Source organism: Dama dama, chromosome 1, assembly GCF_033118175.1.
Source record: "Dama dama isolate Ldn47 chromosome 1, ASM3311817v1, whole genome shotgun sequence".
In the NCBI taxonomy this organism is placed as follows: Eukaryota; Metazoa; Chordata; class Mammalia; order Artiodactyla; family Cervidae; genus Dama; species Dama dama.
In genome coordinates this window covers 21,431,726-21,446,645 of record NC_083681.1, presented here as the reverse complement: position 1 = coordinate 21,446,645, position 14,920 = coordinate 21,431,726, and the positions used below count along the sequence as shown (strand labels likewise).

Genomic DNA, 14,920 nt, shown 5'->3' with positions numbered 1-14,920 from the left:
TAAAATTTCTATTTAAAGGCAGAACTGCATATTATTAACCTAAAATTTAAGTTCTCTATCACTTCCTCATTTAAGCTCTTAAGTGTAATTTCTTTTTTGTAGGTACTAAATATGAAGAAATCAAAACTACTTTAGGTCTATTTTTATTATTAAGTTCCTTTGGTTGTAGCATTAACAATTAATTTTGGTTAGTAAATTATATTCTGTTGCTGTGTGCTTTATAGGTACCATTAAGTACAGTAGATTTAGTAATTGATCATTAAATGTTATGTACTCTTCTGCTCTTTAATTTTATAACAATAATAGTTTTAATAGTATATATTATATATTATTCACTGAAAGAAACAGGAGTGTGAGATACTTGTTAGTCTGTTCATAACTATTGGTCCAACCCAAAATTCAGTGTCTCAGATTTTGTAAGCATTGAATGGAGTAATTGATTACCAGTGTAGTAGAATTGCATTTCAGATGAGTTTTTTTTTCTTTTAAATTTTAAAATTATTTTTTTTAAACTTTCTATTTTTGTATTGGAATATAGCTGGTTAACAGCATAGTGGTAGTTTCAGGTGAACAAAGAAGGGACTCAGCCATATATATACATACATCCATTCTCTCCCAAACTCCTCTCCTATCCAGGCTGCCACGTTACACTGAGCAGAGTTCCATGTGCTGTATAGTAGGTTCTTGTTGGTTATCCATTTTAAATATAGCAGTGTATACATGTCCATCCCAAACTCCCTAATTATCCCTTCCTCCCAGCAACCATAAGTTTGTTCTCTAGTCTGTGAGACCTAGAGAAACCCAATCTATTTAGGAAGAAGAAAGGTAGCACCTGCTGCTCAAGATTTGGTTTTTAACTTTGAAGGTCCAGTCAGGTGTCCTTCAGGTTGTTAGTCTCAGGAGGATTCATTCAAGTTATCTAAGTTTAAAAGAAATCCATAATGTCAGAATACTAAGTTTTTAGTTTAGAATGGAGGAGATACTTTCAGTCATTGATTTTATTCCATGTATGAAAGTGAAAGTTGCTCAGTCGTGTCCGACTCTTTGCGACCCCATGGACTGTCCATGTAATTCTCCAGGCCAGAATGCTGGAGTGGGTAGCTTATCCCTTCTGCAGCGGATCTTCCTGACCCAGGAATCAAACTGGGATCTCCTGCATTTTAGGTGGATTTTTACCAACTGAACTAGGAGGGAAGCCAGATTCCATGTATAGTATATAACAAACTTTTATCACTTAAGTGCCTGGGGGAAAATTAGTAATCATGTTACTTGGTGAACCTAAATCAAACACATAAATTTAATGATTTTGATGGATGTTTATAATCCTTGTACTGAAAAACCCAGATAAGCAATCTGGTCTCCCACAGTAGAGGTTAGCAGTTTGCTGATAGGAATAGTTAGCCCCACAGATACTATCCCTCTCTCTTGAAAAGAGCTAGATATGCATGTTTTTCTGTACCAGGTTTCTGACTTGGGTATCTGGGTGGTTTGCAATAGCTTTGCAAGGTGAGAAGGAACCCATTTCAGAGAATGAAGATGTCAGTTTTGAACCTACTGACATCTCCAGTGTAAGAGCAGTTTTAGTAGAGCGTTGGGGGTTGAACCCAGATTGTGGTAGACTGGGGGCAGTGATGTGAGGTATAGAAATAAAGGACAGTAAATACAAACAGTTCCTGAAAGGAATTTGGCTGTGATAAAGAAAAAAAAACTAAGAGGAGGGGAGCATAGGTTTAAAGTGTTCCTTAAAAGATGGAAAATAATTAATTCCTTTATTCACTCTACACATTTTTGCCTCTTCTCTGTTGGCACTGGGCATAATTGGCGAGCAACATGGATGTGAGTGTTGTGTGCTTCACGCAAATGAGTATACTATCATACCTCCTTTTTCTGTGCGTTGTTTTACTGTGCACTGTAGGTACTATGTTTTCTTTTTTACAAATTGAAGGTTTGTGGCAGCCAGCATCAAGCAAGTCTGTTAGCACTATTTTTTTTCCAGCAGCTTTAGCTCACTTCATGTATCTCTATCAGGTTGGGGCTTCCTGCAATATTTCAAACCCTCCACTAGCAAAATGATTATGACATTTTGAAGGCTCACATGGTGGTTACTTTTTTTTTCAACAATAAAGCACTTTTAAATTTTAGTATGTACATTGTTTCTATGGACAGAATGCTGCTGCACACTTAATAGAGTGTAGTATAACCATAACCTCTGTATGCACTAGAGAACTGAAAATTTTGTGTAACTTGCTTTGTTGAGGTGATCTGAAAATGAACCAAAAATATCTCTTGAGATGTGTGTGTGTCTGGTAATATAGATAGGCAGGGATGGTAAATGATGGAGTGAGAAAATATTTCCTGAGAAAATAGAGGAAAAAGTCATTTAAAGGGATTTCCAGGAGGCACAGTGGTAAAGAATATTCACCTGCCGATGCAGAAGACACAAGAGACGCCGATTCCACCCCTGGGTCAGGAAGATCCCTTGGAGAAGGAAATGGCAACCCGCTTCTGTTTTCTTGCCTGGGAAATCCCATGGACAGGGGAGCCTGGGGGGCTACAGTCATGGGATCGCACAGTGGGACGTGACTTAGCTTGTGTGCACGCACACACACTCACAAGTCGTTTAAAGGCCCAAATAGACTTAAAGCCAAGGTGAAACAGATTAGCCTTATCATGAAGAAAAGACTCCTTTTTTTCTGGACAGAAGATTTAGCTTCCCCACCCACCTCTCAGTAATTTTTTTTTTTTCTTTTTAAAATTTTTTCAACTTTTTTATTTTTGGCTGTGCTGAGTCTTCCTTACTGTACACAGGCTTTCTGTAGTTGTGGCAAGTGGGGGCTACTCTCTAGTTGTGCGTGGGTTTCTTGTTGAAGTGGCTTCTCTTGTTGGAGAGGACGGGCTCTAGGGCACATGGACTCAGTAGTTGCAGTCAGTTTTTTTGGCAGGGGTGAGATTTAATCATTTTATTCCATGGAGAAGGAAATAGCAACCCACTCCAGTATTCTTGCCTGGAGAATCCCATTGACGGTGGAGCCTGGTGGGCTACAGTCCACGGGATTGCAGAGAGTCAGACACGACTGAGCAACTTCACTTTGACTTTATTCCATGAACTAGGGACTCTGGAAGGGGCTGGGGCTGGGCTGAGAGCAGAGAAGGTACAATCCTAGAGCAAGGAGGGCAGGGAGAAGGACAGAAGCCAGGGAAATATAGATGCTCTAATTTATAGACCACATCTCACCCACATGCTACCAGTGCCCTCCCCAGCACCTTCTCACCCGATCCTGGGTGCCTCTGCTGCCCTTGGGCTAGAATCTCCCCAGCCCCCTCCTACCCCCAAAGCTCAGGGCCAAGGTCTCCAGAAAGCTCATGGCGGGGCCCTGGGGCTCTGTTTCGTCTTGGAGGCCTGAGGCGGGGGTGGCAGTCTGGTGAGGGGACCCGCGCCCCGGAATGCCCGGCTCTGGGGGCAGGGGTCCAGCCCCCGCACAGTATGGGCTGGGCTGGGGAGGCCCTAGGGCACCAGGCACGGTGGTGAGCGCTGGACCGGGCACTGGGGTGGCAGAGTCCAGCGGGAGGCGTGGTGCTCAGGGCCTTAGCCGACGAGTTCCGGCCAGGGCGGCCTGGGGCGCAGAGAACCGTGCAGCGCAGGGGAGAGCTGGGTGCTGGTGGCCGGCGGCCAGGCTGGCAGTGTGCGCGGAGGCCCCCAGGTGAAGCAGGCACTTATGGAATCCGGACAAATGGCCCCTGGCTAGTGCCTCCGCATCCTGCACTGGGGACAGGGAACCCTGGGGACTCTACCCGGCTTCCAAGGTCTCAAATAGCCCACAGCGACCTCCACTAGGGCTCAGTAGTTGTGGCCCACCAGCTTAGTTGCCCCACAGCATGTGGATCTTCTCGTCACAAGAATCAAACCTGCGTCCCCTGCGTTGACAGGTGGATTCTTAACCACTGGACAGTGAGGGAAGTTCTCTTTTTTTTTAGTTTAATTTTTATTTTATATTGGGATATTATATTTGATTTACAGTGTGTTACTTTCAGTGTACAGCAAAGTGGTTCAGTTATACATAATGTATGTCTATTCTTTTCCATATTCTTTTCCAAAGTGGGAATTTTTAGATACCTGCAAACCAGTCATGCAGATTAATAATGCAAGTACATTATGTAAAATGGAAACGAGGGAGATTTGAGATGCTTAATATAAAAAGCCAGAACATAAATCTTAGTGGCATTCAATTTAATTAACCTGTACATTCAGATTTCCTTAACATTGTCATTTCTGCAGTTGGCTGCATTGCATTGCATTACATTGCATTACATTACCCTCAAGGCTTGCCTCTTGATGAGCACAGAGGGCAGATGGCAAGAGAGTATTAAGACAAGAAAAATGTGCAAATTTAAGTGCTGTAAAGAAGTGTTCGATTTAAGTGTTGAAAATAAGAATGTTTGTTCATGTTTGCTTACATTTGTAGAAGAAACACTTCAATGATACAAAAGAAACTAGTAAGTTACTTAAAGCTTGGGGGATGGTGAAAAAAATGCTTTTTCACTTGTAAACTTAAATAAAAGTATACCTGTAGAAAACATAAAAATTAAATTTAGCATAAAAGCAAGTAAATACATAGAGGCAAAGAAGAGTTCTGTTTTTGATTTGTTCCTCTCAAGTCTTATTATTCATGAGAAAGTTACTTTCCCTGTTATTGGTACAATATTTTATTCATTGCAAACATTTGAATTCCCATAAACTATCCATGTAACTATTTCTAAAACTTAATGTAAAATAATTTTAGGGTCATAGAGTCTTTATATTTTGAGTTAATTGTAGGTTCACACACAGTTGTAATAAAATATGGTAGTGAGGTCTTCCCCAAGCCTTCCCTGATGGTAACATCTTGCATGACTTTAGTACAATATCACAACTAGGATGTTGGTGTTGATGCCATCCACTGACCCCATCAAGTTTCATCAGTGTTACTGTAGTCATTTGTGTGTATGTATGTATGTATTGGTGCAGTTTTATCATGTGTATAGCTTTGTATGACTACCACAGTTAAGGTACTGAACAATTCTAGACTTTTTAAAAGCATGTTGATTTTGAATCTAAGGGGTATTTTTATAGATTTTTTTTTTCCTTACAGTGTTTTGGAGCAACACAAACTGACAAAAGAACAGTGGGAAGAAAGAATACAGAATTGGCATGAAGAACATAGAGGAATGCTAAGGTATTGAGTGGTTATTTTCTTAAGTGTTTTTCCTCAAATTAAGGGTTTTTTTCATAACACTTTTTATTATATCAGAGTATCCCTCAAAGATTATTAGACTTATATGAATACATGTAAAGCACTAAACTTTAATCCTAAATGTTTTGTAATTTGTTTGATCTTATTTTTATATATGTTAAAATTAGCTTTATTTCAACAGGGAGGATTCTATGATGGAGTACTTGAAGATTGCACAGGATCTAGAAATGTATGGAGTCAACTATTTTGAAATAAAAAATAAGAAAGGAACTGAATTGTGGCTAGGTGTTGATGCTTTGGGTCTGAATATTTATGAACGTGATGACAAGTAAGTAAATTAGGTGGATAGTGAACTAGTCTTTATTCAGCAGTCTGTATGGCTTTAATCTTATGTGTAAAGTTCTCTTAGGGATTGATAACTCTTAACTGCTTCTCCCTTGTCCCCAAATTAAAAGATTAATTAATGTCGGATAGGTTCTCAGATAACATACCTGTTTTCTCAACATCTTGTAGTTTCAGAGTTCTACTTCTCAAGAAGTATATTTACCAAATAGAGTGATTTCACTTCTCTTTGAAGTGTGCTTCCTGATGTCTTGTGAGTTATGTCTGGTAACTTAAAATTTGTTCTCTCATAGATGAAAAGTGATTGCTTAAATGTTTTCCTGGCCTATAGGTTGAAATTGAAATTAACATGCATAAACAGCAACAGTGAGACAATGAATTATAGGTGTATGCGTGCTCAGTCACTTCAGTCGTGTCCGACTCTCTGCGACCCCATGGACCATGGCCCGCCAGGGTCCTCTGTCCATGGGGTTCTCCAGGCAAGAATACTGGAGTGGGTTGCCATTTCCTTCTCCAGTGATAAAGTATGAAGTGAGTGAAGTGAAGTCGTAATTTACTGTATTTTGTAACACTTTCTGTTTGAACATTTATAAGAATTATTTTGAATATTTTTAGACATCAATAAAGTAGAATGTGAACAGTGACATTTTATTTTGGAATCAACCCAGAATGTATAATATGTCAGGCTCTTAGAGAACTTTTAAGTAATGATAACCGCAATTATTTTACACCTTTCTTTTGTTTACCATGTCACATGAGCATCTAAGTCTATGCCAGTAATGCTTTTTTCCAAGATGTTTCTTTTTATTCTGGTCTCAGAACTTTATTTTCATTATTTGTAGGTATCTAATAAAGTATACATTCCTAAGCAAATACAATAATTCCAAAAGAGAGTGTTTTACTGATTTTACTCTCATATCTTTTCATATATTACAAAGCAAATTAAAATGGTATGTGATTCAGAAGAGAAAATTTTGAAAGTTTTGAATGAAAAGCAAAAATGACCTGAAGAGTAAATCTTGTGGATGAAATCTTTTCTTCCTTTAAAAATTTTGAAAGAGTTTCCGTTAGAGTACCTGTTAGAGGTGTGACTTCAAATAAAGATGGGGAATGTGAAAGAGGGGTGAGCTCAAGATTGGAAGGATTGGGATTGGGGATTGTGGACAGTGGGGACTTTGGACTTAACGTGTCAGTTTCTTTTTATAATGAGAATATATTCATCTTAAAGCATGCTTTTATTCTTTAAGGTTAACACCTAAAATTGGTTTTCCCTGGAGTGAAATCAGAAATATTTCATTTAATGACAAAAAATTTGTTATAAAGCCGATTGACAAAAAGGCACCTGTAAGTAAAATTCCTTTAGTTTATGTATTAACTCTTTAAATTTCTGCCACTTTGCTATGCTAGCACTTGAAGAACGACATTGTCTATTTATTGAATTGCTTCTGAGAAGTAACCCTTTTCACAGTTTTATTTTAACTGAGATTTAACTATAGGGTGTGCAGTTTTTATTAGGAGATGGTTGGAAACAATCACCATTCCTATTTAAAAAAAGCATGTTGGTGGCTAGAATTAGTGGAGGTAACCCTTCTCTAAATTAACTTGCTTAGAGAGTATTACATAATGAACTTCGGATTTTTGTAACTCAAAAACTTGAACGTAAGAAATCTTTATATTTAAATAGTTTTTTTTATTGCTCTAGTGTCAGGTATACTCTAGTATTTTAGCTCAGTTATTGAAAACCCAAAGATATGGAGAAAATTTCTAGGTTAAAAAGTTTAACAGAGTTGAACAAAGATCCAATTTTGAGATTAATGGCAAAGGGAAAACAAACAAAAAATCCTCCTCTGAGGTTGAAGGAATTGATGTTCATAGTTTCTTTGGAGAAGAAAAAAGAATAAATGTCATTTAATACATTGATAGGATAAGAATGTTAGCTTCTCCACAAAACCAGTAGGGAATGAAAGGGTGAGGGAACCAGTTTTGTGAAAGTATGGCATAAGGAGTGAAGAAATTCTGTGATTTCTAAACTATATGGAGTATGACATTAGAATTCATAGGAGAGGTTAAAATTTTGTAGAGATTATTGTGGGAAGGACTATCCTTCATGAAGATTTTAAATTCAGGCTCCTTTATGTTTAGGATTTTGTTTTTTATGCACCTCGTTTGAGAATCAATAAGCGGATTTTGGCCTTATGCATGGGAAACCATGAGCTCTACATGCGAAGAAGGAAGCCTGACACTATTGAAGTACAGCAGATGAAGGCCCAGGCTAGAGAAGAGAAACATCAGAAGCAGTTGGAAAGGTACGGAGTTTATGGCCTTTCTTTTTCTTAACCTTTGACTGTACTGGGTCTTCATTGCAGCACATGGGCACGTCTCTTCTTTTGTTGTGGAACATGGGCTCTAGAGCACACGGGCTCAGTAGTTGGGGTGCATGGGCTTCTTAGTTGCATCATGTGGGCCTGGCTTTCCCAAGGTACGTGGAACCCCAGTTCCCCAACCAAGTGTCAAACCTGCATCCTCTGCTTTGGAAGGTGGATTCTTAACCACTGGACCACCAGGCAAGTCCCTAGCCTTTCATTTTTAATTGATAGCAGAAGGTTATCTAAAATTTAAGAATCCTCATCAGTTTCTATAAAATACTCTAAATTTACATTTTTACATTATATTCATTTAATACCATGATACGGTTGGCCAAAAAGTTTGTCCAGGTTTTTCCATAAGGTGTTATAGAAAATGTTATTAAAATTGAATGACAGCATGAGTTATCACTATCCTCTTTTAAAGTGAGTATGTATAATTTTCAAGTTAGAAATCTTTTTGATATTTCTGAGAAAATAGCTTTTTGAGACTTCACAGATGTGCTTTTCTTGAATTGTGCTTGCTTTTTACTGACAGACTTTGGTGTGGACATAGTATGAAATTTTCAAGTTTGTTTTGCTTGTGACTTGTGTGTCTTCATTTTTCAGGGTAGGATTATGCTGAATATTTTGATTGGAAGCAATGTCAGTGACGTGAAGTGAACAGTCACTATTCAAGTTTAATAACACTAGCACTCCCTGCCAGTGACACTGATCTTTTTAACCAGGGTTCACTTAGACTTTCGAAAAAGATGTTAAATATATTAAATTAAGACTTCTGAAACATAAAAATACTGAATAAAATCCTTGTTTACCTTGGAACCACATTACTGGCTCTAGCAGTCATAATGCCCAAATCTGATTCTATATTAATTTAGACTTTATGCTTTATTTGAAAAAATTTAGAGACCAAATTAAAGTTAACATCTGTTGAGGAAATCATTGTAGAATAACACAATAATCTTAAGAATAGAGTAAGTCTAGAGAAAACAAAATTGAGGACCCCTAACAGAACATATATTGTGTTGGAAATAACGTGATTTGAATCCAGTAATTAAATCAACCCTCTGCCAGAAGTAGTTTTGATACCTATATTTTTAATCATTGTATTAGATACATTTTTTTTTTCTTAAATGTTTTGTGTAATTCAGATATTTTATTAATTCACATTGTTTCAGTCAAGTTGTCTGCCTTTGAGAAGTCAGGTCAGTTTAGTTCAGTCGCTCAGTCATTCGGACTCTCTGCAACACCTGGGACTGCAGCATGCCAGGCCTCCCTGTCCATTACCAACTTCCGGAGTTTACTCAAACTCATGTCCATCGAGTCGGTGATGTCATCCAACCGTCTCGTCCTCTTGTTATCCACTTCTCCTCATGCCTTCAGTCTTCCCCAGCATCAGGGTCTTTTCAAATGAGTCAGTTCTTCACATCAGGTGGCCAAAGTATTGGAGTTTCAGCTTCAGCATCAGCCCTTCCGATGAATATTCAGGACTGATTTCCTTTAGGATGGACTGGTTGGATTTCCTTGCAGTCCAAAGGACTCTGAAGAGTCTTTTCCAACACCACAGTTTAAAAGCATCAATTCGTTGGCACTCAGCTTTCTTTATAGTCCAACTCTCATATTCTTAGTTGACTACTGGAAAAACCATAGCCTTGACTATACGGACCTTTGTTGACAAAGTAATGTCTCTGCTTTTTAATATGCTATCTAGGTTGATCATAGCTTTTATTCCAAGGAGCAAGTGTCTTTTAATTTCATGGTTGCAGTCACCATCTGCAGTGATTTTGGAGCCCCCAAAAATAAAGTCTGACACTTTTTCGCCATCTATTTTGCCATGAAGTGATGGGACCAGATGCCATGATCTTAGTTTTCTGAATGTTTAGTTTTAAGCCAACTTTTTCACTCTCCTCTTTCACTTTCATCAAGAGGCTCTTTAGTTTTTCTGCCATAAGGGTGGTGTCATCTGCATATCTGAGGTTATTTATTTCTCCTGTCAATCTTGATTCCAGCTTGTGCTTCATCCAGCCCAGTGTTTCTCATGATGTACTCTGCATTTAAGTTAAATAAGCAGGGTGACAATATACAACATTGATGTACCCCTTTCCCTATTTGGAATCAGTCTGTTGTTCCATGTCCAGTTCTAACTGTTGCTTCCTGACCTGCATACAGATTTTTCAAGAGAAGTTAACTGCTTCATAAAATATGTTTTAAACAGACATGAAACTGTCCTGTAATTCCTGACCCCATCATTAAAGATGCTAAGTTGAAATGTTACTTTGAGCTCTGTCATTTTTTACTGCTCTCACTTGGCTTAGGATTACATTGTAGTTCTTGATTTACTTTCAATTGAAGGATAATTATAATGTTGTGTTGGTTTCTGCTATACATCAACATGGATCAGCCATAGGTATACATATGTTCCCTCCCTCTTGGACCTCCTTCCCGCCTCCCACTCCGTCCCAGCCCTCTAGCTTGCAGCTGGCCCAGTGTGAGCTCCCTGAGTTATACAGCAAACTCCCCCACTGGCTGGCTGTTTTGCATATGTTAATATGTATGTTTCTGTTCTGTGCTTCTCTCTATTCATCCCACCCTCTCCTTCTTATATTCATCTCACCCTCTTACATTCATCTCATTCATCTTCTTATATTCATCTCACCCTCTCCTGCTTCCACCCGCTGTGTCCATAAGTCTGTCTGTGTTTGCATCTCCATTGCTACCAGGCAAGTAGGTTCATCAGTCCATCTTTCTAGGTTCCATATATGCCTTAATATAGGATATTTGTTCTTCTCTTCTGACTTACTTCACTCTGTGTAATAGGCTTTAGATTTATTCACCTCATTAGCACTGACTCAAATGCATCCCTTTTTATGGCTGAGTAATATTCCATTGTGTACATGTACCACAGCTTCTTTATCCATTCATAGACATCTAGGTTGCTTCCATGTCTTAGCTATTATAAATAGTGCTGCAGTGTACACCAGGGTACATGTGTCTTTTTCAGTTACGGTTTTCTCAGGGTATATGCCTATATGGTGGGATTGTTGGGTCACATGGTAGTTTTAGCCCTAGATTTTTAGGGAATCTCCTTACTACTTCCCATAGTGGCTGCATCAGTTTACATTCACCTAACAGTGCACCAACATGTCACGTCCCTTTTCTCCACACCTTCTTCAGCTCTTATCGTTTGAAGATTTTTTTGATGATGGTCATTCTGATGGGTGTAAGGTGATATTGTAGTTTTGATTTGCATTTCTCTAATAATGAGTGATCTTGAGCATCTTTTGGTGTGTTTATTAGCTAGCTGTATGTCTTCTTTAGAGAAATGTCTGTTTAGGTCTTTTGCCCACTAAGTCCAACGACTTAGTTATTTGCTTTCCTATTATTGAGTTGCATAAGCTGTTTATATATTTTGGAAATTAATCCTTTGTCAGTTGTTTCATTTGCTATTATTTTCTCCCATTCTGAAGGTTGTCTTTTCACCTTGTTTATAGTTTCTTTTGCTGTGCAAAAGCTTTTAAGTTTAATTAGGTCTTACTTGTTCATTTTTGTTTTCCTTTGTTATTCTAGGAGGAGACTCAGAGGATCTTCCTGTGATTTATATAATAAAGTGTTCAGCCTATGTTTTCCTCTTAAGAGTTTTACAGTTTCTGGTCTTACATTTAGGTCTTTAGTCCAGTTTGAGCTAATCTTTGTCTATCATGTTAGGAAGTGTTCTGGTTTCATTCTTTCACATGTAGCTGTCCAGTTTTCCTAGCACCACTTACTGGAGAGACTTTCTTTGCCTCAGTGTATTCTTGCTCCTGTGTCAAAGATAAGGGTTTATCGCTGGCCTTTCTGTCTTGTTTCACTGGTGTATATTTCTGTTTTTGTGCCAGTACCATACTTCCTTGATGATTGTAGCTTTGTAGTATACACTGAAGTTGGGAACGTTAATTCCTCCAGCTCCATTTTTTTTTCTTGAAATTGCTTTGGCTGTTTGGGGTCTTTTGTGTTTCCATACAAATTGTGAGGTTTTTTTTGGTTCTAGTTGTGTGAAAAATGCCGTTGGTGATTTGATAGGGTTCACATTGAATCTGTAGATTGCATTTGCTGGTTTAGTCATTTTGATGGTATTTTTAGGGTTTTCTATGTATAGTATCATGTCATCTGCAGTGAGAGTTTCAATACTTCTTTCCAGTCTGGATTCTTTTTGTTTTCTTTAACTCTGATTGTCATAGCTAGGAATTCCAAAATTATGTTGAATAATAGAGGCGAGAATGGGCACTCTTGTCTTGTTTCTGATATTAGAGGGGATGCTTTCAGGTTTTCACCGTTGAGGATAATGTTTGCTGTGGGTTTATCATTTTTGGCCTTTATTATGTTGAGGTAGGTTCCTTCTATGCTTATTTTTTTAAGAGTTTTATCATAAATGGGTACTGAATTTTTTTCAAAAGCTTTTTCTCCATCTGTTAAGATGATCTTACGGTTTTTATCTCTCAGTTTGTTAATATGGTATATATCACATTGATAGATTTGCATATATTGAAGAGTCCTTGCATCCCTGGGGTCATGGTGTGTGATCTTTTTTTCTTTTTCCCCAAATAAGTTTCACATATTCATTACTGAGCCTCATAGACTGCTAGCGAGGAAACAAGAAACATAGGAGCCAAGCATTCCATCTCTCTCATAAGTTTAGACAGTTGTGATGTTCCGACTGTGATTTGGCTGGTTAATAGGCAGATAGTCTTAACACACAGCATGTATTCCACTTTATATGTGACACTTCTTATAGACCCAGCTTGGTTTTTCTCCAATGTCTTCTCTTGGAATTGTCCCTGATCTTACTACTTTTCATTCGAATCCATTGAGGAATGGGACGATTCTGCTTTTGTTTTGGCCAGGAATTGCTTGACCCTGAAAGTCTTGTGAGAAGACATCGTTGAGAAGCAAACTCAACCACACATAGGATGGCGGAGAAAAGAAAACAGCATGTGTGATCTTTTTAATGTGTTGTTGAATTCTGTTTGCTAGAATTTTCTTGAGGATTTCTCTGTCTCTGTTCATCAGTGATATTGGCCTGTAATTTTCTTTTTGGTGATGTCTTTTTCTGATTTTGGTATCAGGGTGATGGTGGCCTCGTAAAATGAGTTTGGAAGTATTCTTTCCTCTGCAATTTTTTGAAAAAGTTTCAGAAGGATAGGCACTAGCTCGTCTCCAAATGTTTAATAGATTTCACCTGTGAAGCCATCTGGCCCTGAACTTTTGTTTGTAGGAGATTTTTGATCAGTTTTGATTTTAGTGCTTATAATTGCCTTGTTCATAGTTTCTGTTTTTTCCTGGTTCAGTCTTGGACGATTGAACTTTTCTAAGAATCTGTCCGTTTCTTCCAGGTTGTTCATTTTATTGGCATATAGTTTCTTATAATAGTCTTTTATGATTCTTTGTATTTCTGCATTGTCTGTTGTAACCTGTCCTTTTTCATTTCTAATTTTGTTGATTTTTCTCCCTTTTTTCTTGAGTCTGGCTAATGGTGTGTCTGTTTTGTTTGTCTCCTTGAAGAATCAGCTTTTAGTTTTATTACTCTTTACTATTATTTCCTTAATTTCTTTTTCATTTATTTCTGCTCTGATCTTGATGATTTCTTTCCTTCTACTCATTTTGGGGTTTTATTCTCCTTTTTCAGTTGTTTTGGGTGTAAAGTTAGTTGCTTAGTTGATGTTTTTGTTTCTTGAGATAGGACTGTATTGCTATAAACTTCCCTCTTAGCATCCCATAGGTTTTTGGTTGTTGTGTTTTCGTTGTCACTTGTTTCTAGGAACGGTTGATTTCTCATCTTCTTCAGTAACCTGTTCATTTTTAAGACATGTATTGTTTAGTCTCCATGTATGTGTGTTTTACAGTTGTTTTTTTTTTTCCCCCTGTAATTGATATCTAGTCTCATATTCTTAAGGTCAGAAAAGATGCTTGATATGATTTCCTTTTTTTTTTTTTAATTTACTGAGAATTGATTTGTGACCTGAGATGTGGTCTATCCTGGAAAATGTTCCATCTGCACTTGAGAGGAAATCGTATTCCTTTGCATTTGGATTGAATGTCCTGAAGATATCAACTAGGTCCATATGGCCTAATGTGGCATTTAAGGCTTGTGTTTCTTTAATTTTCTGTTTTGATGAACTGTTTATTGGTGTAAATGGGGTATTAAAATCCATACTGTGATGTTACTGTCAGTTTCTCCTTTTATGTCTGCTTTTGTTTGCCTTACGTATTGAGGGGCTCCTATGTTGGGTGCATAAATGTTTGCCATTGTTACGTCTTCTTGGATTGATCATTATGTAGTGTGTTTCCTTATCTCTCATATATTTTTTAAGGTCTCTTTTGTCTGACAGGATTGCTACTCTGACTTTCTTTTGATTTCCACTTTGCATGGAATGTCTTTTTCCATCTTTTCACTTTCAGTCTCTGTGTGTCTCTGGGTCTAAAGTGGGTCTCTTGTAGATAGCATATGTATGGGTCATGTTTTTGTATCCAGTTAGTCAGTCTGTGTCTTTTGGTTGGAGCATTTACTCCATTTACATTTAAGGTAATTATTGATATGTATGTTCCTGTTGGAATTTTCTTTATTGCTTTGGGCTTCTTTTCGTGGGTCTTTTCCTTGTCTTTGTTTCCTTCCCGTGGACGTCACTTTAACTTTGTCTGTAATGCTGGTTTTGTGCTAAATTCTCTTAACTTTTGCTTCTCTGAAAGGTGTTAATTTTTCCGTCAAATATGAATGAGATTCTTGCCAGGTAGAGTAATCTTGGTTGTAGATTTTTCCCTTTTAGTACTTTAAATATATCCTGCCATTCTCTTCTGGCCTACAAGTTTCCTCCTGAAAGATCGTTAATTGAATGGAGTTTCCCTTGTATGTTGCTTGTTGCTTTTCCCTTGCTGCTTTTAATAAATAGTCTTTCTTTGTGTTTAATCTTTATTAGTTTGACTAGTACGTGTCTCAGTGTGTATCTCCTT

The 14,920-nt window shown here is 37.8% G+C and overlaps 1 protein-coding gene and 1 pseudogene across 2 annotated transcripts in view; one reads left to right on the top strand and one right to left on the bottom strand.

Annotated features, from left to right (window-relative positions):
* RDX (radixin) overlaps nt 1–14,920 on the top strand; it is an 82,339-nt gene that overhangs the window by 31,966 nt on the left and 35,453 nt on the right. Inside the window, exons 6-9 of one of the 2 annotated variants that reach the window (XM_061144394.1) lie at nt 5,130–5,213; nt 5,413–5,559; nt 6,821–6,917; nt 7,716–7,879. In XM_061144394.1, the coding sequence (XP_061000377.1) occupies nt 5,130–5,213; nt 5,413–5,559; nt 6,821–6,917; nt 7,716–7,879 (492 nt within the window). Of the gene's footprint in view, nt 1–5,129; nt 5,214–5,412; nt 5,560–5,745; nt 6,105–6,820; nt 6,918–7,715; nt 7,880–14,920 lie in introns of those variants that run through there. The other variant, XM_061144401.1, reaches the window with a different exon arrangement.
* On the bottom strand, nt 12,036–13,682 carry LOC133044695 (large ribosomal subunit protein eL39-like; annotated as a pseudogene).